The sequence below is a fragment of the Parus major genome, chromosome Z, assembly GCF_001522545.3.
Source record: "Parus major isolate Abel chromosome Z, Parus_major1.1, whole genome shotgun sequence".
NCBI classification, from domain to species: domain Eukaryota; kingdom Metazoa; phylum Chordata; class Aves; order Passeriformes; family Paridae; genus Parus; species Parus major.
The window spans coordinates 23,758,253-23,785,214 of NC_031799.1; the positions used below are offsets into that span (position 1 = coordinate 23,758,253).

The 26,962-nt window shown below is 37.3% G+C and overlaps 1 protein-coding gene across 3 annotated transcripts in view; it reads left to right on the forward strand.

The window, feature by feature from the left end:
- The window catches only part of ANKRD31 (ankyrin repeat domain 31), a 66,682-nt gene that overhangs the window by 20,907 nt on the left and 18,813 nt on the right, over nucleotides 1-26,962 (forward strand). Inside the window, exons 10-20 of one of the 3 annotated variants that reach the window (XM_015652248.2) lie at nucleotides 2,679-2,821; nucleotides 5,241-5,385; nucleotides 6,955-7,016; nucleotides 9,202-9,352; nucleotides 12,816-13,001; nucleotides 13,919-14,061; nucleotides 16,616-16,775; nucleotides 17,207-17,289; nucleotides 18,053-18,134; nucleotides 20,354-20,450; nucleotides 24,272-25,325. In XM_015652248.2, coding sequence (XP_015507734.1) covers nucleotides 2,679-2,821; nucleotides 5,241-5,385; nucleotides 6,955-7,016; nucleotides 9,202-9,352; nucleotides 12,816-13,001; nucleotides 13,919-14,061; nucleotides 16,616-16,775; nucleotides 17,207-17,289; nucleotides 18,053-18,134; nucleotides 20,354-20,450; nucleotides 24,272-25,325 — 2,306 coding nt within the window. The remainder of the gene's footprint in view (nucleotides 1-2,678; nucleotides 2,822-5,240; nucleotides 5,386-6,954; nucleotides 7,017-9,201; nucleotides 9,353-12,815; nucleotides 13,002-13,918; nucleotides 14,062-16,615; nucleotides 16,776-17,206; nucleotides 17,290-18,052; nucleotides 18,135-20,353; nucleotides 20,451-24,271; nucleotides 25,326-26,962) is intronic. The other 2 variants (XM_033520308.1, XM_033520307.1) reach the window with 2 other exon arrangements.

Here is a 26,962-nt window from a genome sequence, read left to right on the forward strand (position 1 = left end):
ATTCAAAGCATCCCCTCCCTGGTTCCGCCCTCTTTTTACAATTTTCTGCTGGTCAGCATTTATTTTGCTAGTCAGCATTATTTTGGAGTTTGGTTTATTTTCTTCTGCAGATGGTCAGGGCAGATAACCATCCGGGCCCCTCATCCTTTTCCTGAGGGTGGCTGGTCTTCCTATCTTCCGCTGATAACAGTTTGGCTTCTATTGTTCTCCTGATAACTGCTTGGGCTCCAGTGTCCTTGCTCTCTGGGGTTTCCTTGCTTTGTACCTAGGAAAGTCTTTTAAACTTAAAACTTGTTAGCAAGAAAAAGGTACATACATAGCTAAAAAGTATTTAATATATAATATTCATCTGCGAGAGCCAATATCATAATAAAAATTTATAACACTTTGATTCAAGCAGTTTGCCTTATCCAGTTTTGTGGGTGTTACTCAGTGTCATAGACTTCACTGCACCTTAATTATTACTTGATTGTTTCAAATATAAGACTGTTCTTAATATGCACTTCCCTGTCTCATCCATTAGTCTCTGAAAAATGTTCTTAACAAAAAAATTGTTTCAAACAGCTGTCTCTTCTGCTAGAAAACTTAATTTTTACAGTCTTTCCATATTGTGTTAGCAACTAGAATTTCACAATTGTCCTGTGGGAAAGAAAAAGACTACATTCTGCATTATAGGCTATTGCATAATGCAGGCATATAATGGACAAGAATTAAGGTGGAAATTCTCTGTCTTCTTGAATATATTGAGAGATAGATTGGGTCAGCAGCAAATCTCAGACTTTTACAGCACAGGCATTTGAGCTCACAGAGTTACTTGTAGTATCTACTAATGTGTGCGGGACACAGATGAGGAAATATTTTGTTGGTGGGGTTCAAAGCCCTGTGTTGACTACTGAGAAGTGCTGATAATGTGAGTTTAGCTGCAACCACAGTAGGCAAGTGTACTAAAGTGCAGTGCTTTTAGATTTCAGGGTCACAGCTGCTTCCTTTTTCTGCCTTTGCATTTTGCTAGGCCACCATTTTTTTAATCCACCAAACTCTGGCTGCTGTTTTTTTGGTACAAAAGGAGCAGAGCTGCACAAAGTATCTTTTTGTTGCACTCCTTGAAGAGATGAGAGGTTGACCTGGCCCTGCTTCTTTTGTTTTCAAAGAGGCATGTGTAATCAGAAAAAAGTAGACTTAACAGACTTGTGCCATTTTAGCATGCATTTTTGTCTTGGTCTCTTTGAGTCATTGTTCTGAATATTATGCTCTTTAAAGCTTCCCCCCAGTGGTTATCCATATCTTAGTCTAGTATTTTTTCCTTATTCCTATGCTGTGGTACTCTGCTTCAGTACCTTACGGAATTTTTGGGATCTTCTGTTATTTGTTTTGTTTTGGTTTTTTTTTTTTTCTCCTTTTTATTTCCTGGACATCAGCAGGTAGGATATGGTCAGTGTATTAGAGATACTGTCTTGTGCTCCAAGTTTGAGCCTTGACTCACAGTGTCCTGTGGCATCTGAGAAACAGTTGCATTGAAACTTGTTTGTCCTTGTCATGGAACATGCACAGCCTCCTTGCTGACTGATGTTGCTATTCTCTAGTGATTGTTAATTTAATGTGTTGCACTTGCAATTTTTCCAGGACTTATTATTAGGTCAGGTAGAGGATACTTTTTACTGAGGGAGAAATCAATACATTCCCCTAAATGCAAATTTTTGTTATCTCCTTAACAGATTTCATAACAAACCTGGTTACTAGGAATATACAATATTCAGGATAGGGTTGTGTGTAAAAGAGCCTTGAGAGTTTCTCTTTCTCATGAAATTAAGATCATTGTGCTTAATGGCACTGAAACAATCTTATTAAGCCTTATTAATTCACATATTTAGTATGTGAATTAGGCCCTGACAACCTTCTGATAATGGAAAACTGTTGAAGAGTAAGACTGTCCAACAAAGTCATCTTCTCGGGGGCATGTTAGTTTCAGATCTGGAAGTTAGGAAGTGGAAAATCCTCTGGTTTTCACTTATGTCTCTCACCTTGCATGTTTAAGGACTTCTTGCATGATTGTGCTAAAAGCAGTTCCAAGACTTATATTCCATATTTTTCCTAAACAGATCCTTCATAGAGTAGGATTCATGTGATATCTTGGGTTTTTTCATATACCTGGGTGTGAATATGGAATTTCACTAGGGATTTTTCATTTATTTGAGCACTCAAACCCTTCTTGGATGGTCTTACAAACATTTTTGTTTGGTAGTAAATAATTCATGTCCTTATTTTTGTGACTTCTTTCTTGCTTACCCTCTTCAGCATAGCCATGTAAATACGAGAGTGCAGTGAAAAATCACCTTGTCCTTAAAACAGTGTGTGTGTTTTATTCCAGAAGAAATTACTAAAATATGTAATGAATAATTTTTATTCTCTCCTTTCATAACAGAACTATTAAATCTAAAAGTAATGTTGTTACTGCAGCATCTACTTCCTCATTAGGTGCAAATTTTGTCAAAAGTGTGAGACCTCCCAACCCTTGTATCGTTCTCATAAACGTTTCTTCATATGTCTTACTGGAAAGCATCAATTTTTACCAATTCAATATATTCTGTGAAGTCTTCATCAGATAGACAACCTGAAACTGACAATATTTAGAGAATTTTTTTCACTCAAATGTGAAATACATGTTTTTCTTTTTGTAGGCTTGACGGCACTACATATAGCAAGTGTGGAAGGTTCTTACAGCATAGCAAATCTGCTTTTGAAAGCAGGAGCTGATGTTAATGCTACACAAAACGAACAAATAACACCCTTGCAAGATGCAGTTAAAGAAGGCCATTATGAGGTATATTCGAAATTGAACACAAAGTATGATTTAGGAATAGAAATTATTGTTGTTGAGTCCAGGAAGTCGCATAATATTTTTGTATGGGGTTGGTCTTACTAGATTCAAGAGCTTGCAAGTCCTCTCTGTCTGATTTCTATTCAAACACTCAATGCTTAACAAATTTGTCCAAAAGGAGAAACTTTTTCGGTGTTGGACAATGTCTGTACTACTGAGGAGTAGATTGCTACACTTTAATACTATTTCATTCACTGATTTTGTAATCACCCTGCAGCATAACTTCTGACTTGAGCAGTCTTCTGGACTATTAATGACATTTTTTTCATGATTTAGGAGCTGTGGATACATGGTGTATCATCACAGTCATGCACACCCATGTATTAACATAGAACATGGACAATTAAGAAGAAATAGCCTTGTATTTTGTAGGGTCTTAAACTGAACACTAACTGAATAGACAGTTTGACTTAACAGTGAAATTATATGATAAATGTAGTGGTTTCATAAACCCATGCCTGAATTACAGATCTTCTTTCAATCTGGTAGTGGTCACCTCCACCTGTCTGTGCGTGTTCCTAGGGTGGCCCAAATTTATGTGGGAATTCTGTGTGCCCTTTTTATCTGCTGGCATTTTTTTTTTTTTCTGTAGACCTGCATATATCCTGCAGAGTTATTACTGATTCCAAAGATTTTAAAAGGTTTTTTTTTGGGGTGGCTAGTAAGTTTTGTTGCTTAACATTTGATCTTTTTCACAACTAATATGAGACTTGCTCTGTTTCTCCTGGAAAAGTCTCTCTGGAGCAAAGAGGAAAGGTGGACTTCTGGTTAATAATTTCTTCTGAGACTTGAGAGCCCCAGGAATAAATTGCAGCTTCTGTAACACAGACTGTTGCAGGTTCACGAAATATTTCTGAGTTTTGTGACTGCATCTAAGACATCCATGTCCATGATTGTGTATGAAGGACTCTGCATCTCTGCAAGTAATAGTTAAAGGCCTGCAACTTGAGTGATATTGGAAGAACACTGATCTCAACTACGTCACTTGAGGGACAGCAAGATTGTTCAGCACAGAGATGAGTTAAAGTTATGCAAGCTGGTATATTCAGAAAGAATGGTACTATGGTGGTGCTATATTTACTCATTGGTCTTTTTTCTCAGTAGTAGTAAAATTGTCTTACTGTAGTGGTCTGTCAGATTCCATTTTGTTGATTTTTGACTAGCAACAAAATAGTGATAATGATTCAGTAATAGGACTTTCAGTAATACGACTTTCAGCAAAACGTTATCCAGGAATATGATATTTGTGTTTTTCAAAGCTACCTTCTCTGTGTGAAGTTATTACTGTAGATTGGAAACCCGACTTTTAACTGCTTTATAATTTTCTGTACTTGCAATATGCAAAATCAATTTCTTTCAGAAAAAATAGTATGTATAGGAAAGATTTTCTAGTAGTCCAGTTAAAGGGGAGAGCATACATTTGTGGTGATGCTCTCAATGATCCTGTTATGGAAGAAGTGTTCTCAACATTACTGGTTAACAAAATCTAAAGATACGGGACAACTTGTGAAACACAAAAAGGTTTTTGCTGCTACCTGGACGCTTTTTATTTTACTCTGTTGTTAGAAGAATGTATGAATTAGGAAAACTTCATTACCAATTTTCTCATTAGCAATCTGGTTAGATGGAATGAGGGACTTGAACACGCAGGTGAAGGATGTGTGTCAGTTTCAGTCTGAAACGATAACAGATGCTGAAGAAAGAAATGCAGAGGTACAAGTACAATCACACTAATGCTGGAATCAGATTGCAGAGTTACCCACAGAAATGAAATAATCAGACTGTAAATTTTCCCATGTCTTAAAAAAGTATTTTGCAAAGGTTGATGGAACATTTTGCTAAAGTGGTAGTTTATTGAATAACAACTGATTCAAGCTTTATATTTGTACAAAAATGGTAATGTTGGTAGCAAGACCATCTGAATGTGTTTCATTTGAGCAGATATAGGTTGTACACCAGGAATACCTGTCAAAACTTCCCTTGCAGTCACAGGATTCACAATAGACACATGTAGAGCACAATTTATTTTCTCCTAAAGTAGATATCCTAGACAGATAAGTTGACCCGAACCATAAATTCACCTGTTATTTTCTGCCAATTAAGAGCTATGGGAGGGTGAATCCTACCCTGTATTTTCAGAGACCTTGTTTTAATGGATCAGGTTAATAACTGGAACAATTTATAAAAGGAATAAGGCTATAGGATAATGATGCATCTAGGGGAATGCTTGGTGCATGTGAACTAGAATAAAGAGGGATTTGATTTTTTGCTTGTATAGTCAAGTACAAGAGAGAGAAGCCTGTATAAGGATTCTGAAACATACTGTCAGAGAAGAAATTATCTGAAAAACTTATTTTTCTAGGTAGCAAACTTATTACTTTGGTATGGAGCTGATCCCTTATTAAAAGATCAGATGGGAAGGTGTGCATTAGAAGAAGCCTCTGACCCATCTATGATGAAACTTCTTAAAAGTTATGTAGCAAAATCCAGAAGATGCTCAGTAGCAGGTAGGAAATAACTACTCTGACATAGCATCATCTCCACTGATAAATGGAAAAATTTAGAACATCTGTTGAATTATATTTCCTTAATTACTGCTAGTACCTCTGTGGCCTTCACTGTCTGATGCCTTCAGTTACCAGTGAGCAGTCCTTAGCCTCCACAGTTGCTATACATTGACAAAGCATAAAGCATAATGATGTCCAGCTGTTTCTTGGGCTGAAGTTAACTTTTAATTTGAAACGAAGATGTGAAACACAATAGTTGTCTATCTAAATGGAAGATGTAGCATTGACTTGCTGATGGATGAGGTATGGTTTAGAGGTAGAGATAAAATTTGGTTTTAAACTGTCATAAAGTCTGAATTTTGAAGGATCCATAAGATAAAAAATGGGAAACTAGGATTAGATCTAGATCTTAGGGGTTGCCAAGTCTTAATTGGTTTTAGGGCTCAGTACAGGAAAATACTACTGTAGGTAACAGCTAGTGAGTTCCTAAGGAGAAAGTTGGATTAGAAATAGTGATTGGCTAAGGAGAGAGTTTGGTCTTGTACAGTCTTGGGAACTAAGTTGTGAAGAAACTTTGGAGCAGGCTGCTTGATCAGAAGCAGGTACAAGGTAAGCCTTGATTAGAGCTAGGATTAAGACCATAGATACCCATGGGCCAGTGTGGGCTGTAGTATGTTTAAGTCAGAAGAAGTACCAGTCCCTCAGACTATTATCTGTTACTGCTTTTCCACAGTGGGTGGCAATAAAGCTATAATATGTAGTCCAGGGATAATCAAAAGAAACTTCAGGGCCTTAGGATGGTTGGTAAGGGAATCTGGTAGACAATTAGTTTTTTCCTGTCTCCTTACAGTTGTGGTCACGGACATTGGAAGAAGCAGACAAACCTAGTCTATTAATGCATGACTCTGTAGCTAATGTCACTGCCACAATTCTGGGTTTTTCAGTAAAGGGATGGTCTGGATGTCCTCAGGCTTTCTGGTGTCAGATGGCATTCACCTTTGTCAGAGAAGGAAGAGGGTCTTTGCTCATAAGTTAGCAGGGCTCATAGATAAAGCTCAAAACTAGACATGAAGGGAGACTGAGATAATATCAGACTAGCCCATGAGAAACTGTCAGGAGACATGAAGATGGGGTGGGATTAAAGGGATGGGGTGCTAATGAGGGCTCTCAGCCTGCTGCTCTAGGATTCCTTGGGTATCTTGAAGCACACTTGAAGAGAGGAGCAAGGGTTACAGTAAGTTTCAGAAGGAATTGCTCAGGTCACTAAACATCAAGAAAAATTGAAAGTATGATGCCGTTCTTTACTCTCACCAAACCTGGTTTAAACAAGGTACTACTTGCAATAAAGATTAGACTCCAAAATTTGATAAATATTTTATATATTGATATGTTTTAGATTCCAATAAAACCCTTATTGGTTTGATAATTTTTCTTGAAATCTAAATATTTTAAGTATTTTTTTTTTTCTTCAATACATGAAATATTGTAGACATAAGATGGTTTATTTGTAAAATAAATTATGATCTCTTCTCAATTCTGGTTACCTTCTGTCTTTCATTTTCATTTCAGGTGGAAGTGTTTCAAAGAACACGTTAAATACTCAGTGTGTAGAAGATACAAACCAGCACCAGGTACATCTTTACAAAAAAACTGGATTTGATCATAAACTATTGAGGGCTTGCTGACAGTCTTCAGTAATCTAAAGCAGATGACTGTTTCTGAAGTATATTTCAATTTCAGCACACAATGTGCTAGGTATATCCAGCAGGGACTGAGAGTGATCGTCAATGTTAGTCTCATCCTTATTAGTACTTGGCATAAGGTACAGCCTCATGAGGACGCAAGACAGGCAGGTGTCTCATGGATGGTGGTTCTTTCTGTTTTTGCAAATGCTGCGGAGCTAATTACAGAAAGCATGGTACATCAGTGACTGTACATGCAGAAACTTTACTGAAACTGCCATTTTTTTTCCTGGCTTGTAGCAGTAAAACAATTATGTCTTGCCTCTGTGTAGAGTAAGTCGTGTTGGGTTTTTAGAGGAGAGGTTTGGGAAGACACTGTCTTGCACAGGGGTTGCACAGTTACGCTGTGAGGTTTCAGCAGGATGAGGGAGCTGGTGCCTCATGTGAAGACAACACACCATGATCAGTCACTTAGGTCAGTGTTTGTGTATAGAACAACAGCTTTTAGCATTAAGAGCTGCATTTTCTCTCTCTCTTTTCTTCCTTTCAACAGTGATAACAGATAATATCTGAGATGTTGAATGTAGTGTGCATAGATATAGCTTTTGGAGCTTTTGAAGTTTTATGTGGTGATGTCCTTGTTGATCACAGTTGTGCAGTCTATATGTCCTCTGAAATGTTATGGTGTAATAGCATCTGTGGTGTATATTCTTAGATCATACTTTAAAACATTAAATGATTGATAAAGATGGTGCTGTAAGCATTTAATTACATAAACCTATTACTGTAGATTTTTAACTGGTAATTTCAGTTGTTGTGTTAGATGTTGCAGTGTGTATCATGGTTCTGTCTCCAGGTATGAAGTAATCAGAAGGATAATGCTAGTTAGTCACCAGCCTTTGTACCAGTTGTATTTTGAGATTACTGTGAGTTAATTCTGTGTGTTTTTGATGTGTTATTTACCCTTCTTTATAATTTCGTGGAATAATTGCAGACTGGCTTATCAGAAATGTGAAACTAAAGCTCTGGTTTATGACCACAGAAGCAAGACAGTTTTAAAGGCAGATCATTAACGCATTCAATTTTCAAAAATAAATATGAGTAATAAATTCAATAATATTTATTGCTGGATTTCCCCATGAATTTTTACATTATTAAACACATATTTCTTAGTTCCTTAATTTCTTAGTCCTGCAAAAAAAAGCAGCACAGAGGAAATCAGTTTATTTTATGGCAGCACTTTTTTCTTTTAGTGTATAATAAAAGAATTTATCAGAAAATGAAGTTAATTATATGGCCTGTTTTGGAGATAGAATCAAATGCAAGTGTGCTTCAACATGATACTACTGGAGCCTCAAAGGAAGTTTTGCTAAACATGAATAAAGCAGAAAAACAAATATGGCTAAAAACACAGGAACCTTTCTCTGAAGGCAGGAAAAAAAAAAAGACCAAGTTCAAAAAAGGCTATTCTTATAGCAGAGGCTGTAAAGGAGAGTAAAACTATTCAGAAATAATATTTCATGTTATATGGACCTCAAGTTTAGTCCCACTTGCAATTGAAGGAGCTTTACAGAAAACATATTAACCTCATGATGGAGCTGATGAAATGGGCCAAAGTGTTGCTGTATCTGTTCATAATTGTAGCATCCTACTTATTGTTGTAGGGAAACTGAGCCGTCAGGTGGTATTGCAACAGGAATGTAATTCAGCAATGGTACAGTGAAAATTCATTTGCACAAGAAAAGGTTAGCACTGGTGGAAGCTCAGCAACTTCTTTGTAAAATGAAGGAGATCACCAATTTGTGTTGTCTCATATCCATGATTTCTGGAGAAAAAGTGTGTGCACAACGTTCTCAGACTGCCTGCTTAAGAGCACTTGAGTCTCAGTCAATGCTGATTTGCTCTGACTTCCTCTCACAATGTATCTGTTTTAAAGTTACAACAGGACTTGACAGGGATCAACATAGTCTCATGCAGAGTAACAGCAGTAGTAGGAGTGACAGGAGTCTAAATACTGAACACCTTCAGAATGATTTTTTGCAAAACTTGACAAATCAAGTGTAATCTGATGTTAATGGAAATAAAACTAATGGATCAGTTTAAAACGCTCTTTGTGTTTGTTCTGTCCTTACAGACAGAGGAGTCAGAACCAGCATGTGCAAATCCTCAGGCAACAAGCCAAAAAGCGAAGGCAGCCCCATATTCCAGTAGCAGCAAGAACAAGCTTTCATCTAATCAATCACAATTGAGTCAAGCATCAGAGCAGCAAACATCTAAGAAGTCAGGTAAAAAGTTAATACTTTATAAACCAGTGGAGTTTTTTCCCAAGGGTACATGAGGAAGGCTTTTTGAAATGTGTGAGGGAAAGTTTTACAAGAAATTGCATGTTGAGCAAATACTCTAGTGAATACCTAAATACTTCCAGAAATATCTGTGCTCCATTTTACAGAATGCACATTTTGTTTATGTTACATTCATTAGTCTTTCAGCATTGAGGTTGAGGAGATGCAGAATCGTAAGTTAGAGCTTCAAGCTTATCCTTACTTAAGTATTTGACATAAAGAGCAGTTTAAAATAATGTTAGATTGGTCATTAGTTAACTGTTTTACGTGTCACAGATCAAAGATCAGGGCTCTCTGTATATTTGGCACACAAAAATCTACTTATATTTTATAGAATATAATAATACATAGGACATATCCGAATCAGACACAAATCAGCACAGACTGATGGTAGTTCTACCTTTGGATTAGCTGTGGTATAGATACAAACCTACTTCCATGAGAATAAGGATGTAGCATCCTCCAGTAGCTGTGTTCTCTTCTGCCTGCACATGCAGGTAGTGTTTAACATTTTCATCCCATGTCTAAGATTTTCATTTATCATGTAGCCTTACCATCATAATAGAGCCCTTCTCCAACTCATCTTAACCTTTAAATATTTTCACTTACTGATTTTTTGATAAAGCTGGCACTCATTGTGTGTACTTTGTTTTTTTCTGGAACCAGAGAACCATGGTATTGAAGACTTGCTAAAACCAAAACCTGTAGTTCTGATAGGATTCCTCCCCTCTTAAATCTTTCTTTGCCTCCTATTTGTCCTGTAAGATTTTAAAAAGCTTTGTTTCTAACATGTTGTATATTTTGGTCTTCTCTGGGATAGCATGTCCCAGCCTACTTTTTTCCTCATAAGAGATTCTTCAGGTGATGTTTATTTGATAGAATTAATTATTCCCTTCATATCAGGAGAGGGATGCCATTTCAGAGGTGGTGCAAAAAAGTATAGCCCTTTGTGCAGCTGAAGGCCTTAATAAATTTGGAGTACAGGACAATGGCATTCAGATTACTGTAGAAATAAAGTAGAATGTGGGATGATGTTTTCTGACTTGTGGGGTTTTCAGATTTTTTGCTCTCCTACACTTTTTCATCATTAACTGAACTTTTTATCCCATCTGATTGTTTCTGTGTCCTACTGGTCTTCCTTAGATTATTCTATTTTTGAATAAAAATCTTTTCTTCACAATTGACGCAGTGTCACTTTCATCTACAGTCAGTCACTTACTAGGCTCCCAACATTTCCATTCTGCTTATACAGAAGGAAAGTACAAACAGCTTGCTTCTTTTCTTATAATTCAACCTGTGGAAATAATTGCTCATAGACCCATGTGGAGGTTTTGAAGGACAATGTCCTTGAAGTTGCTGAGGTATGTCAGCCTAATCCAACCTGATTGCTGGTTACGGTAATCTCTTCATTTTATGTTTGTACTCTGCTGACTGGACTTTGTATTTGCCAAGGTCTGGATCTTTCCTTCTCATGACCCACCTGGCAGTGCATCCCACAGAGAACCAGTATTTTTCGATTCACAGACCAATGTCCCATCATGCTTTTGCAAATGTTTCCCAACAGCCGTGAAGCAAGCTGTTGTGCATGACAATTTAACTGGAAAACTTTGCAATTATTTCTCTTCACTTGCAGCCAGTATTGCTAAGGTTCATTAGCTTAATGGGCTATTGTGTGCCTTTTTTTTTCTTCAATGTCTCTAAAAAGTCCCTAGGACATTCTCCCATGAATCAAAAGGGAGGAAAAGGAAGAGTCAGAAAGCAGATGATTGCTTTGGGAGTTCAGACTCAGAAGCTTTTAGACAAAAGACAATACATTATCTTATGGTAAAGTAGGTCTTGGAGGATTGGAGGAGTATTTTAATGATGTGATGCCTTTGTATGCTCTAGAATCTCAAGATTTCATTTGAAAAAGGAGCTTTTGAGTTTTACTTGTTGCCAATACAGTGTAGGCCAAGCAGCATCAGTGCAGAGAGGGCTGCCTAAATGCTTTCTCACAGGTTTGAACAGTCTACAGTGAGCAAGCTCATTTAAAATCAGTATGGGTATATCCTCACTGTATGTCTGTCGCTAGTATCATTTCAGTCTGTCTTTCATGTTCTTCCAAATAGTCTTGTGTGACAAGCTCCTTAGTTTATTTTGAAGAAAACATTGGAAAAGCCAATTTTCCAGGAGGCAGGAGGTGCCTGAAGAAAGGCAGCTGTCAAGTACAGAAGATGTTTGATACTAATGGATAATGCTGACTGAAAATACTTGAGAGCTTATTTGATGGGACGAGGAAGATGCAGCAACTAATTGTTCATAGGAATAAAAGGGAGGAAAAAAACATAGATAAGAGTTGCAGAATGCTCATTTGAAACCTTACACTTCTGTGTTCTTTGAATAAATGACATATTTTCAAGAAATCAGAGAAAGAACCCCATAAACTTTCAAAAAATATCTGATTATTATGATATTGTAATAAAAGGAACAGGAGTTTAAAATAAGTTAGCATGGATGATAGAGCTTTAGAAGATTTATATATCCTGTCTCTTTGGTTGCAGTTTCAGGAGGGGGTTGTTGTTATTCTAGACACATAATAAGTACTTTGTTAATCTCTTTTTACTGTTGTATCTGTTAGAATTTAGTAGATCTGTTAACTGAAGCATCAGAATTAGAACTTCTCTGATGGCCACATGATAACATTAGAGTTAATGTTGTTTGCTTTGTGAACCAATAAGGATTAAATATATTTGCAATTATGGTTGTGCACAGGTTTAAATGACAAATTATCTATGCTAGTAAACATTACTCAAAGACTTGTAATCAGTCTACAGTAGTTTTTCACATCACAGCTATTAAAAAGACTTTTGTGTGTGTGTATATATATATATATATATATTCATTGAGTTGTATATATATACACAAATACATATATAGATATATATACATCATACATCTATCTTTTTTCTGATACAGAATTAGGAACTAATATGGAGTGGTGCTCAAGTCTCCACTTTTTAATAGTTTTTAGAATATCTTTATGTGTGTAGTTTATATATTTAGCAGCCTGATAACCTGAAAGCAGTCCATGGAGAAACCTAACATATTCCCTATCTCTATACAGTATAAAATTTCAACCTTGTTACCTTTCTTCTGGCTTCCTGATTTGTTGAACCCTTGTTGAACTGTCCAGATTTGACCTGGAAATTCTTAAGTATCCAATCTGCTTGTTATCAGACATGTTGCAGAGGACCTTCTACAGTAACTTTTAACTTTTTGCTATGGCCAGTTAATGTTATTGAATAATTAAAGCAACAGTATTACACACATTTACAGTAATTAAAATTAATTATGGAGTTTAATTTTCTGTTTATACCTTAGTATTCTTTGAAAAAAAAATTCTAATAAGCACCCAATATCTGTTTAGAATCTACCAGGGAAGAAACTGTAATTGTACATGGTACCTGTAAGACAAGACCTGAGAGAAAGATGAAAATTAGGAGAAATGCAAAAGGGGAAACTCAGCTGCATATTGCTGCTAAGAGAGGAAATCTGTCTTTGGTGAAGACTCTAATATCATCTGGAATTTGTGTCAATGAACAGGATTATGCAGGTTTGAAAATTACTCTCTTACGGGCTTGTTTTATACTACAATTTTACATAATCTGTAGTATAGACATGTTTATATAATATATTACAGTTTTACATACATACATATACAATTTTACATAATCTGTAGTATAGACATGTTTATATAATATATTACAGTTTTACATACATACATATACAATTTTACATAATCTGTAGTATAGACATTTTTATATAATATGCCTCATTTTAATAAAATTACAGATTCTTGGCTTAAAATTTTGTGAGGGAAATAATTAAACAAATGCAAGCACACTGTATGTTTAATAATTAAACAAATGCATGTTTTTCATGTCAGCTTGGAGGTAATGCAGACTATTTCTCAGCAGGGTCTTGTTCCTCTACTGAAGAGCACATTTTCAGAGATGTGTTCAGAAATGAACTTGAAAGTTTGGTGGAGCTTATGCACATCAATATATGCATGTATGAAGCACATTCAGACAGGTCTTATTTCCTTTGGAAATAAGAACAAAAACCAGAAGACAAAATTAGGTTTTCCATTTTCCTGCCTAAATATATAACTTGTTTTCACAGTCTCAAAATGAATGTCTGGCAGACTTGATATTATAAAATGCTAATGGTATTAGAAATCAGATTATTAACATTCCTTAGTTCTTAGAGTTCTTCTACTCCAATATTTCTTTTCTTCTATTATTTTTAGTACTGCAGAAGAAAAGAACACAGTGTTTTTCTGCTTAATACTGGATGTGTTTTTCTTTGAAGTACACTGAATTACACACAGAATAGTTTACCTTGGCATTTCAAGGTGATTACGTGTGTAAGATTTATCTTAAATGCAGCAAAATGTAGAGTTACTAGTTAGTGACCTTTGTGGCTCTTTCCAAATCAGATGCATACTGTATGTTATCTGGCTTTTATTAGGTTGGACAGCAATTCATGAAGCCTCCAATAGAGGATTTACTGATGTAATCTTAGAACTACTGAAAGCAGGTGCTGATGTTAACAGCAGAAGTCTCTGTGGTGTTCTACCAATACACGATGCCGTTTCTGGCAATTATTTGGAGGTATATTTTTCTTTTACATAAGATGTCTTAACACAAATTTCCAACAGAGGGTCAGCAAAGCAAAATACCATTTCATTAAAGTTACTAACACAATTTTAGTCTAGGTTTGTATTTAGGAGATAAACCAGTATTCTTTATAGTGATCAAAATTAGAGAAAAATATTCTTCAATACTGACAGTTGAAATTGTACAGTTCATTGACTTCTTTAATACAGCAGAGAAATCATAAAAATTCAGAAACTCCCTGTGGTTCTTTGTCAGGTTTGGGTTTCTTAAAAATAATATTAAAGTTGAGCAGTCTCAATTTATTGATAATTTGGTGCTGCCACAGATGGGAGTGGTGCACTTCACACTTAAGAGAGAAGCAATAATACCCTTTATTGATATAAAGCAGTGAGTTAGCAAAGTTCACTGATAAATGTGACAGTTGTTTAACACATTTCTACTGTTTACTGCATAGAGAACAGGGTCTCACCTGTAAGGAGGGACCTCCTGTTGAGTCATGATATTCAGAAAGGACCCCCTTGCTTTCTAAACTCCTCAGAAAGCTAGATGCAGACTTCATCCCAGACTCAGCAGTTTATGTCTAAAGGACTACATGCGCACAGTCAATCCTTTCCATCACTTAGCTAAGATTTATAAATTTAGTGTCAATTACTGAAAATCTGTGTGGCAAGGAATTTCTCTGTCTGGAGGAGTAACCCTGAGATGTGCCCCTACTCAAGGGGAGGTCCTGATGTGCAGCCCCCTGCTGTGTGAGAGACCTCAAGGGGCCCTGGGCTATGCACTGTTTATGAAGTAAGGTGATTGACTTATGGTCATATTTGCATACCTATAGGACACTTGGGTCACTGTTGACAGTGCCCTTTGTACCCCACCAATGCCTAGAGTAAAATGGATGCAACTATCACCACTGCCCCTGGTGGTTGTGGCTTAAGGAGGTGAGCAGAGTAGCACAGAGCCATAAAGCCCCCTGTCAGGGATGGGATATTTTTTCACTAGCTCAGCTTGCCCAAAGCCCTGTCCTATCAGACTTCAAATATTTCTTGAGATGAGGTAACCACAACTTCTCTGGGCAATCAGTTCCAGTGTCTCACTTACCTTCATTCTAAAGAAAAGATCCTGGGCCTGTCATTTAAAAATAAGCAATTTTTTTTTAACTGGTCCCTTCCAACCCAAACCATTCTGTGGTTCTAGAAGATGGACAATTTCAGTTAGAACAGACCTAGTGGTCATCTAGTCCAACTGCCTGAGCCCTTTGAGGCCAAGCAAAAGTTAAATCATGTTAGCATTGTCCAAATGTTCCTTAAACATTGACAGGCTTGGGACATTCACTGCCTCTCTAGGAGACTCCTCTAGCACAGACCCATTCCCACTTATCTATCACTGGATCCCAGGGGGAGAAGATGGGTATCTTCCTCCCCACTTCCATGTTCAGGGAGCTGTAGAGAGCAGTGAGGTCACCCCCCAGTCTCCATTTGTCCAAACTAGACAAGCCCAAAGTCCACAGTGGTTCACAGGACATGTCTCCTAGCACTCTCACCAGCTTTGTTTCCCTTCTCTGGACACATTCAGAAACGTTCACATTCTTCTTAAGTTGTGGTGCCCAGCACTGCACAGAAAGAAATAAAATGTTCTTTTGACAGAGTGAGTTCTGAGGAACTGAAGTGTAAAGGTGATGCCAGATTGGCTCAGACATACTTCTTCTATTTATGTCAGGACAATTCATGTTTCATCGTATTTACCTTTTTCTGTGGGTAAGGGTACAACAAAGGAGATGATTTCACAGGCTTGGAGCCAAACTGTCAGTAGGGTTCTTGCAAAGATATAAGTGTATTATTCAGTATTATGGGGGAAAACCAACACAGAACATCCTGAACTTCAAGTCAGCATTCTTGTTCTGATGCATTTTCCTACTTAACTGCACTCTGAGTGTAAGAAATAAGAAGAAATGCTAAAGCTGAGAAATCGTACATGTGAAAATTCTTTTACCATACAAGCTCTGGATGCCTGATTCCATCAGTACTTTCATATGATCTGAATTTAGGGAACCATAATAGACGATTCCACTGATGCCACTAATCTCACTTCCACATTTGCAATTAAGCAAACTTGCAAGTTTTTTGGAATTAGGAAAAAAATCATCAATTCATGAAACCAAAAGAAATATTAAAGAAGGAAATGCATTTCTGTTTTGCATGTTAGTCTTAATGCAATTAACCAGCTTCTTTTAATTTAGATACATGGTGTTTTTTAATTTTGTTCTGTGTAACCATAAAATAATAAAAAATAGTACTGTAAAAACAACATGTTTTGTGAAAACTTGTGAATTATTTGTGTATTTGAATGGAAAATGTAAGAAATGTAAGATGAAATCTGTGTTGATAATAGCCAGTTATTTGTTTTGCTTAATTTGGATTGCAAGTATAACGATTGTAGAGTTTCTTATTTGAAACTGTATTATTTGTGATGTATGTTAGATATAACACATATAGTTGTATAATAAATCCACAAAAAGAATTAGCACTGTACAAATAACAAAAATGCATAATAGGCAGTCAAGATTCTGCTGCAACATGGAGCAAATCCCAACGAGAGGAATGGTTCAGGAGAAAGTGCTTTCAATCAAGCTTGGGATGAAGAAATGAAAGAATTGCTGAAGTCGTATGGTGCTGTAGACTCTGTACTTCCTATTCAAACTGTTGAAGTTACTGGTATGTTAGATTTGTAATATATATCGTAGGATTACCGTGTAGTCTTAAAGAAAAATCATACATTCAAGTAGTATGACACTGATATTTTTAATCCTATTAACTGTTGAATGCTATTTATTTATTTATTTACAGAAAATAGGATGCATGAATGGGTTTTGTTTTTTCTGAGAGAATGAGGTAAAAGAACATATTTGGATATTCAGATTCTTATTATTACCCATATTTCCCTTCACAGAAAGGGAAATTAATAATTTTGAAAGTGGTAGCTTTCGTTTCTTTATGTTACCTAAATTTGATCTCTTTGGGATATACAAGATACTTTTCATTAGTTGATCTGCCATTGCTTCTTTGTAACCTTTATTAGCTAATCCAGCCTATGACACTCCTGCAAATTAATTTTAAATTTTATTTATTTTTTCTTAATTCTGGAGAGGGGAAATCAAAACGTCGTTGTCGTGACTGCTATAAATATGATGATGCAGCTTTGGAGACAGAACAGGAGAACTACAATGTGGTAAGCCTAAATAACAGTTTTGTTATACTACTCTGTGGTGTACAACTTCATAGTGACATTTGCTGACTAAAAAATACATAAATATAATTTAAATAATCAATCCATTAAAATATATGTAAAAACAGCATCATGAAGAGAGTTACAGTAGATAAGTTGTAGTTTATGTATATGAGTATGTTTATTATCACCTCTCTCTGTTCATGATTCCTGTGCATTTAAATTTATTGTGCAAACAGTGATTGATAGTGAAACACATTTCTTATTGCTTATGAAAACTGGAAAAAGCTCATGAGTTCTGAAGCTTTTAATCACGTTTTCAGAATGGTTCTTTTTGAATCAGTAATGAGTTATCATCATGATGAAGATATTTAGATATTGTTTATCTTAACATAAACAACAAAGAAGATTTTTGCACAAGTTGTTGGCTCTTCCTGGTGTCTGTAACCTATATCTGCATTGTCTAGATGATGCTGTAATGCTGAAATTCACTGTCCAGTCTTTGCCATGCACTCAGAGGTTTCTGGAGGACTCTGAGCAAGGACTAGGCTGAGTGCCACAGCAAACCCAGAGTCTGACGGCCCCTTGCAGGGGCTTGGCACTATGTACCTCTGTCCTACCAGTGCCCCATTGCCTTTACATGCTAATTCCCAACCTGGAATTATTAGAGTCCACCAGTACCTAAACTGCAGGCCATGTATCATGACCTGTTTTGTATGGTGCACTTGGCTCTACTTTTTGTGGTAATTTCTGTGTTTGTTGGCAGAAATCTCTTGCTCCTGTACAGGATACAGTAAAGAAGCAGGAAGAACTGTTGCTATTTGAGTTGAGAACTTCCAAAGATGCAGGTAGACATAAATTGAAGTGTTTCACCTATTTTTGGTGGGTAAATATCTTTGACAATATAACTGTTTTTAAAACATCATTACACATAATATATTTGAGTATCTCCTCTGGAAAATACAGCTTCAAAGAATAAGATTTTAATAACACTTCTCAGGTGTGGGCACTTCCTGAAGTACTTTCTGTTGCACAGGAATGAATATTATGACAGAAAAGCAAGGCATGCCACTTGGAAGCATGTGTCTTAAGTCAATGGAATTATATAAAAAGGGATCATTAGATAAGGATGCATACTTCTGGCAGCATTATTCAGTTATGAGCACGTGAGCCCTTGCACAATCAAGAACAGCTATGTCTGTCTGTAAAGTAGCAGATGCAGCATTTTAATTCTGGTGTGGCTAGACTTCAGGAGCCTGAAATAATTTATGAGAGAAAAAAAAGAGAATTCTTTACAGCAGACAATGTGAATGATGTGCAGTTTAAGAAATGCTGATGCCCAGAGGTGTAGTTTGTCTTAGGCTACCAAATCTCAGTTCAGATTAATCTCAAGAATTTACTAAGGAAAAGAGACTTCCTGGGTGATCATGATGCTGCTGCTGTGTAGCTATTGAAGCCTATTGTGTCCATGCCAGATGTTTCAAGAGGCATAGCTTGCTCCCAGAATGCCTTTGACCAAGGTCTTTCTCCCCAGATGCCCTTGCACATCTAGGCAGGGCTGTTTAATTGGAGCATCTCATACTCACGGAACAGTTTTACTTCCTGACAGGAAGGAAGAGTTTGTTTTAAAATTTATATTCCTAAATACAGGCTGGAGCTTTCAAATGGTATTTCTGAGTAAATTAATTCCTTTAAAAATAAATGTCAAATATGGAATTATGTGGATTGATAGCTTCCAACTTAAATTTGTGGTGTATGGACTGTTAATTAAAATAGGTGTTTTATTGACAAGTGTTTGACAAATAGGTAGATGATACAAGAGGTAGACACCTGTGCACAGACATCAGTATAATTTCATGAATGAGCAAGAAGAGCTATCAGACTTCTCCTTTTCAGGGGTAATCAGATTTCTCTTGTTCAGGGGTATGAGAGAAATTAATATCGTGATCTGTTACCACTACTGACAAAAGCATTAGTAATGTAGCAGCTCTTAAACTAAGTCATAGTCATTGCTATTGATGAGGCACAAGACTGAGCAAGTACATAGAAATACACTGACAGACTTAAAAAGCAGAGTAAAAATCTCTGTAGTATACAGGAGATACATATATATATATATATATATACACACAGATAGATATATAATATATATATATATACTAACATATGTATAGTAGAGTAAAATCTCTATATAGGCAGTGAAATCTACTATAAATAACAAAAATTTTCTATTAAACTGCCTTAATAAGAGCAATACTTACATATTACTAAGTAGGCAAATACTAGTAGATACTGTGAAAAAGGTTTAGGAAAACATTTTATAAATTCCAATTTAATATTGTAATTTCTCATTTTTCCTGATTATGTAAATCTTGCATTGACTTTTATAATTTCATGAATTAGGTTACAATTTTAGCAAAGTATTCCAGTGGTATGCACTGGTTGTGACTTCTAACCCCCATGTTATATGTCTTGGAGATAGGGTGTATAAAGAAGTATTTATAATTGCTCTTCTTTATCATTTAAATTTATAATATGAGTTAGAAGCTATGTAAAGCTGGGATAGATATGCTTTTACCTTTATATGTAACTTGAAACAGTCTAAGTTCATTAAGGTATTTTGTAATAGTTCAAACAGAAGTTTTAGGCACCTTGTTAGGATTGTGTAACTTCTGCAGGTAGCCTCAGTATAATTGTCATGTTTTGTAGCTACTTGCAACACAAAGAGGTTCAGATTTTCACGGCTTATCATCCATAGGGCAGTTCTTTAATTTATTCTTTTTTCTCTTACTAATTTCCTAAACAAGGTACTTGCACTTCAAAATTTTCCAGTACTTCAGCTATTTTTTTTTTTAAGTTAAACTTGTATTTAATTCTTTCTTATAAGAATTTCACTAAACATATCCAATTGTAAGGAGCTACCAGTATGCATTACAGTATAAGGTACTGCTCTAACAGTGTCTTCATACTTTGGCTATGTATTTGCTACACTGAAAATGATATTAATGTAATTATTTCATACTTCTTATTGCCATCATAATTTTGATTGTTTCAAAATATTGAACAGATGTGTACATCCAAAGGCTGTCTCATATACAAGATACTTTAGATGAAATACTTGCAAAACAGAAAACAGAGAGGGATATGCTTGCTGAAAAATGCAGGTAAGTAGAATACAAGGATTATATTCATAGAAACCTATTCTTTGCAGCAGTAGTGATAGAAGTTGTTAGGAGATCAGCATATAGTGGCATAAAAGTAAATCTATGTGGTTTTCATTCAGATTTTTTTGAAAGCATGATTGGTATTGGCTTCTGTTACCTCACATGAAAGAGGAACTTTAGTGTTTAGCTAATGAATGCTTATCAGTTGCTGTGCTCACAGTAAGCATTAAAATTAGGCAGTGAACAATACAAAACATGTGGAAAAACACAGAATCACAGAATATTTTGAGTTGGAAGTAACTCACAAGGATCATTGAGTCCAACTCCTACCCTGCACAGCACTATCCACAAGAATCCCACCAAGTGCCTGAGAGCGCTGTCCAAACACTTTTTGAGCTCTGTCAGGCTCGATGCTGTGACCGCTGCCCTGGTGAGCCTCTACCAGTGCTCAGGCACCATCTGGGTGAAGAACCTTTTCCAGATATCCAACCTAAACCTCCCCTGACACAACTCCAGGCCATTCCCTCGGGTGCTGTCACTGTCACCACAGAAGAAATCAGTGCCTGCCCCTGCTCTTCCCCTCACAAGGAGGCTGTAACAGCAATGAGGTCTTCCCTCAGTGTCCTCCGGGCTGAACTGACTATGTGACCTCAGCTGCTCCTCACACGGCTTCCCCTTGAGGCCCCTCACAATCCTTGTGGCCCTCCTTTGGGCACTCTATAGCTTTACATTAGGCTATTGTGGCACCCAGAGCTGTCCCCAGCACTGGAGGTGAGGCTGCCCCAGAGCAGAGCAGAACAGGACAATCCCCTCCCTTGCCTGGCTGATGCTGTGCCTGATGTCCCCAGGACAGGGATGTCCCTTCTGGCTGCCAGGGCACTGCTGGCTCATGTTCAGCTTACCATTGACCACGGCCTTCTTTCCATGTTGCTGCTCTCCAGCCTCTCATTTCCCAGTCTGTCCATATGTTCAGTGTTGCCTGATCCCAAGTGCAGAATCCATTACTTCTCCTTATTGAACTTCATATGGTTGGTGATTGCCCAGTCCTCTGATTTGTTGAAGTCTCTCTTCAGGGCCTCCCTGCTCTCAGGGGAGTCAACAATGCCCAGTTTCGTATTGTTAGCAAACTTGCCTAGTATCCCTTCCAGTTCTGCATACGAGTCATTAGTGAAAATGTTGAGGAGCACAGATCCAAGGTGGAGCCCTGTGGCAGGTTGCCAGCCTAATGTCACCCCGTTTGCTAGAAGCTTCTCAGCCCACCTTGTGAGTTAGTTGCTCACCCATTGTGTCAGATGCTTGGCCATCATCTCACCTGTTAGATATGGTATCAAAAGTTTTACTGAAATCCAGTAAGATTACCTCACCGGCTTCCCTTGATCAGCTAGGTGGGCTACCTTGTTGTAATCAGAATTGAGAAGCAGGACTTTTACCCTCATGGAGCCATGATGCCTAAGCAGAAATTAGGAAATGGGGATACTGAGCGATTACATTCATTTTGCAGTATCATGAAGGAATGTAGTAGCAACTCAAGACACTACTTGGAGCGTCCCTGCCTCTGATTTGTTTCTTTAGCACTCCTAATCTAGGGGTGTTCAGCCAACAGCCAGCAAGAGCCATTTAGAGAAATGGCTTGAAGCATGCTTGCAGACATTATTTTTTTTTGTGAGAACAATTGAAATGCGAGCTAGGATTGCTCATCTTAATGTGAGCATGGACTGCATGAAATAGCAGCTTCATGATGCTAGCTCTCACCAGGCCTCTTTTTACTTCCTTCTGAGAAGGACTCAAGGTTGGTCATGTGGTGAATGCTCACCTAACAATGTAGCATTCTATTCAACAGATTGTTCTAGGCTAGCTGATGAGGATGTTCCCATTCTTGCTTGTGTAGACAGGATTTGGTTGGTCATGTAAAAGCAACAGCATATAGCTTTCCATCAGTCCTGTGGCAAAATATAAAGGTAGAGCAAAGAGACTGAAATATTCTGTCACAAGCCATTTTGCTAGATATAAAATGTAAGATACACAGATTATAGAGATAACTGGGGAAAAAAAGGATTTTATGAGGAGTTAGAGTTCCAAGTCATCCTTGTGGGCAATATAGTGACTGAATTGAGAAACAAGGACAGTAAAATTAATAGCTACACAAACTTATCTGTTTTCTAGTTTGAGACTGCGGTGGTGTTCCAGAGTGAAGTGATAAATATTTCTGGGTATTGCAGATAGCCTGCAGCTAATGTAACAGCCATCCATCAATAGTAATGAGCTATATTCCAAATCACATTATGCTTACTTTTTATTTTTTATATAGTGAACATCTTACTTTTAATTAATTGGCTTATTACTCTTGTCACACAAGCCATAGAAGATCAGGAGGCATCATCACATTTTCCATCTTCCAGTTGTTCAGTTAGTTGGCTCAGAGAGAGAGAGATACTACTTACATTGTTTCTTTTATTTACTAAGATGTAGGTACTAGCATCTTCTCTACTGAGGTATTTGGATATATCTCTTACACGAGAAAAATTAGCAAAAAAAGAAGGATTTATTAGTGGCTGTAAGTTACTTTGTGACTTTAGTCACACTGTCTTTGCAGCTTCTTCTGTACTTGTATAGCAATAAAGCAACGAAACTTCCCAGATCAAAAACTGCAAGAAAAGTGTGTAGGAGCCTCACTGGGCTGTGTAGAAGTCCATAGTTGTCATGGATTAGTCAGTGGTATGGTGATATGTTGATGGTATGTGTATTCTAAACACATGAGATACCAACCAGTATCACAGTACAGACAGCAATACTGTCAAGCAGTGTTTGTTTTTGTCCTTGTTCTGAGCCATCTAGTCTTAGTGTACCTTTGTCCTGATGCCCTCAACAGTCTCTTTTGAAACTGGGGTGGTGTTACCTGCATGGCACCTCTGCAGTGGGTGGCCTTAAAAGCAAACCTTACTGCAGTTCCTTATCCCACAACTTGTGTTATTTCTCTGTCTTCCCAAAATGGTGCCAGAGTGGTAGCGATAACATTTATCCCATGAAGGGGAATTAGGAGAAAAGAGTGTTATGCTGAGTTGATGGCTCTTGTACCAAAGAAAGTGTGGTAAATAAAGAATTCCCTTCCAGCAGAAAGGAGGTAAAGTTCCCCAGGGAAGGGGTCTCACAGGAAGGAGGCTCTGTCTGGGAACAGGATCTGATGAAGGGTACAGCATTCCCAGATTACACAGGCAACATCCTAAACTGTTCTGTCCTCTTTACTTAAAGGTCCTGTGGCATTATTACAATGGTAGCTTTATGAAATCTTTTGTTGTGTACACCATAAAAAATCCTTATAGTATCATGCTTAGGGAGCTCATCCTGAACTCATTTTACAAGGCTCCAAAGTAGACATGGGTTTCAGTGTGCTACTATGATTTGTGGTAATAAAAGAGCAGTTGTTGATACTACAGGCACAGTTATGATTCTTTGAATAAAGGGTGGTATAAGAGTATATATCCTCTGAATTAAGGCATGGTATAGGCAAGGCTATTTGATGATTTTTTTTTTAATGATTTTTTTTGATTATTTGATTTGATGATGAGTTTTGATGATTAGCATTCTAATTCTATATGATTCCCACTTCCATCTTAATTCTACATCCTTCTATGGGATTCTTCACTTGTCCATAAATGTGGCGTTTGAGCATTAAAATTCATACATGATAAAAATACTGTTCAAATCCTAAATGTTGGCAGAGTCCTTTGAATGGTATTATTGTCCTTTGTGGGTTATATCTATTAAACTCTTTTAATTTTGTATTTACAGTAACTTGTGTCCTTAATTTTTATTTTCTATAGGACTTCAGTGGAATCATTTAAAAGAGGTGCACTAAGGAAACAATTAATTAACCTTGCTTCTAGGCAAAAGAGCCTGTTGACTGTTGCCCAAAACCAGGAAATATTAGTGCAGAAAATACAAAATTGCAGGAAAACAAAGCAAATGTTCAATTCATCAGCAGAGAAGCAAATCTCAAACTTAGTTATTTTTCATGGAAGTGATACAAGACAAAGTTTGACTCCTAATGAAATCATGTGTCCTAATACAGTAGCATTGAATATGGGGCTTGGTTCCAGTGCGCCTAATGGAAACAGAGTAGAAGCACATGTCTCTTTGGAAAATAGATTTTCAACTCAGGAATTCATCCAGCACCCACACAGCTGCTTGGATGAGACAGAAGCAAGTAAAGAAGCAATTACAAGCAAAAAGGCCTCTGATCATGCTTTGGCATCTGAAAACAGGGTAAGAGAATATCCCTTTGACAACATGTCAAAGCTGACAAATGCTGCAGAAGTGATGACATTGCCTTCAGAACCTGCTATTTCCACTGCTAAAACTAAGTGCTCACAGCAAAAAGACATTGATTGTGTAGCAATTGTAGGACAAAGAAACAAGTCTTTAAATCCCACTTCAATGACCAACACATTAAATATTGTAGAACCCCGAAGCACTGTTGTCAATAGGAATGTCTATCAGACAACCAGTGACTGCAAGCAGGTTCTTTCACATGAGGATCTGCAGAGATATGGGAATAAGAAAGAAGCTTTCCAGCAACAGGCACAGCAAGCAATTTTGTTAGCATCTACAAAGAATTTCGCTAATACTTCGCAGCAAATGGTCTTGCAAAGTAGTGAGAATTCATTTAATGCCAACCTGATGCTTAGTAATCTTGCCTTAAATACAGACTCTCCAACAAATATCAGTGAGAAATCTTCACAGAGTTATGGTAATCAGGAATGGGAACAAAAACAAGTGAGATATAGATGGAAGAGTAAGAAAAAGCATCAGTTGATAGATCTGCTTGAGTTGGGAATGATAAAGCCTGGAGAAAATGTTTTAGAATTCAAACTGCAGGTAATTGTTGAGAAAGAGTAATATTAATATTATTGGATAATGAAAATACCCCACACACTGTATTGTGGAAACAGCTGATTTCATGGTTTAGTCTGCATCTTCAGCACTTACTAGTGAATATTTTTATTCACTGATTATAGATAACTCTTCACGAGTTTAAAAGGTGAATGATATGAATGAAGTCTTCTGTCTGCACATAATTTTAAGACCCAGAATATTGAATATGTAAAATTTGTGTTTAACTTTGCGTTATCAGTTTGCCAGTGTTTCTTATTGTTAGAAGCAGAATGGAATGTCTGGCTGATCTACATTGTGTAACACCTGGTTTTCATACTGGAAGGAGCAGGAATGTAATTGTTGCTATGACTTAATGTCCTTCTTGGAAACAACTGTCAAGTCCCTCAGATAAAAAATGTGATATTAAGGATTTTGTAGTGCTGTAATAGGCATGACTACATGCAAAATTACTTGTTTACATGCTGGTTCTGTAAGCATACAATATGGTATTAACCATATTTAAAAAAAAAAAAGAAAAGTCTTTTCTTGATACAAAAGCATATCCCTGTCCCTCCAAATACAGAGCAGTTTTGCACAGCAGCTGCCACGGCCTGGCTTAGTATTGAGCATATGAGAGAATCATTGACTGAATTCCCAGATCTGAGCTAGTGTCATGATTTTGACACTGGCCAAATGCCAGGCACCCACAAAAGTCACTCACTTGCCCTTCCCTGCCACAGCTGGGCAGAGGAGAGAGAAGAATTTAATGAAAGCTTTGTGAATGAGATAAGGACCAGGAGAAAACACTCCAAGGACGTAACAGTCTCAACTTAGAGGTAAAAAGTGAAATTATTATTAACAAAATCAGAAGAGGATAATGAGAAGTAAAAATAAGCCTTTAAAACACCTTTTCCCCCAATCCCCTTCCTCCTTCCCACCAACAGTGCAGGGAGACAGGGTGTGGGGGTTTTGGTCAGTTCATCACTGAAATTTTCTTCCACTGCTCAGGGAGAGGAGTCCTTCCCCTCTGAGACCACGGGGTCCCTCCCATGGAACACAGTTCTCTGTGAACTTCCCAGCATGTGGGCATGTGAACATTCCCCACTGTGAGCATCCCAATCTCATGAGCAGCAGTCCTCCCAAAACTGCTGCAGTGTGGGTCACTCTTCCACGGGGAGCAGCCCTCCAAGGACAGGCTGCTCCAGCCTGGAAGCAGGGACCCCTCTCTCCATCGAGTCTTCCACAGGATCACAGCCTCCTCCGGGCATCCACCCGCTCAGGCACAGACCTTGGTGTCTCCATGTTGTTCCCCTCACATGTTGTCACCTTGTCTCTTCTCTGGCTAGGAAAAACTGTGCATGTTGCCCTGAAAACTAAGCCTTCTGATCTTGTTTTCATAATTTTAGTTACTTTCCCAGGAAAGTGACTGTAAACCTAAGCGTTTACACATTCCTTATAAGAAATGTCTTTGGTGGATGTTTCGCATGACCAGTGTGATTGGGAAGGTGGTAACTTATTTATCCAATCCCTGGTCATTGTCAAGAATCTATAAATACTGGAGTCGGAAAATAAAGTTACTTCTTTTCCTGTCACACCAGTGAGACGTGTTCGTGTGAATCATTCCGTGTCCTTTAGCACGC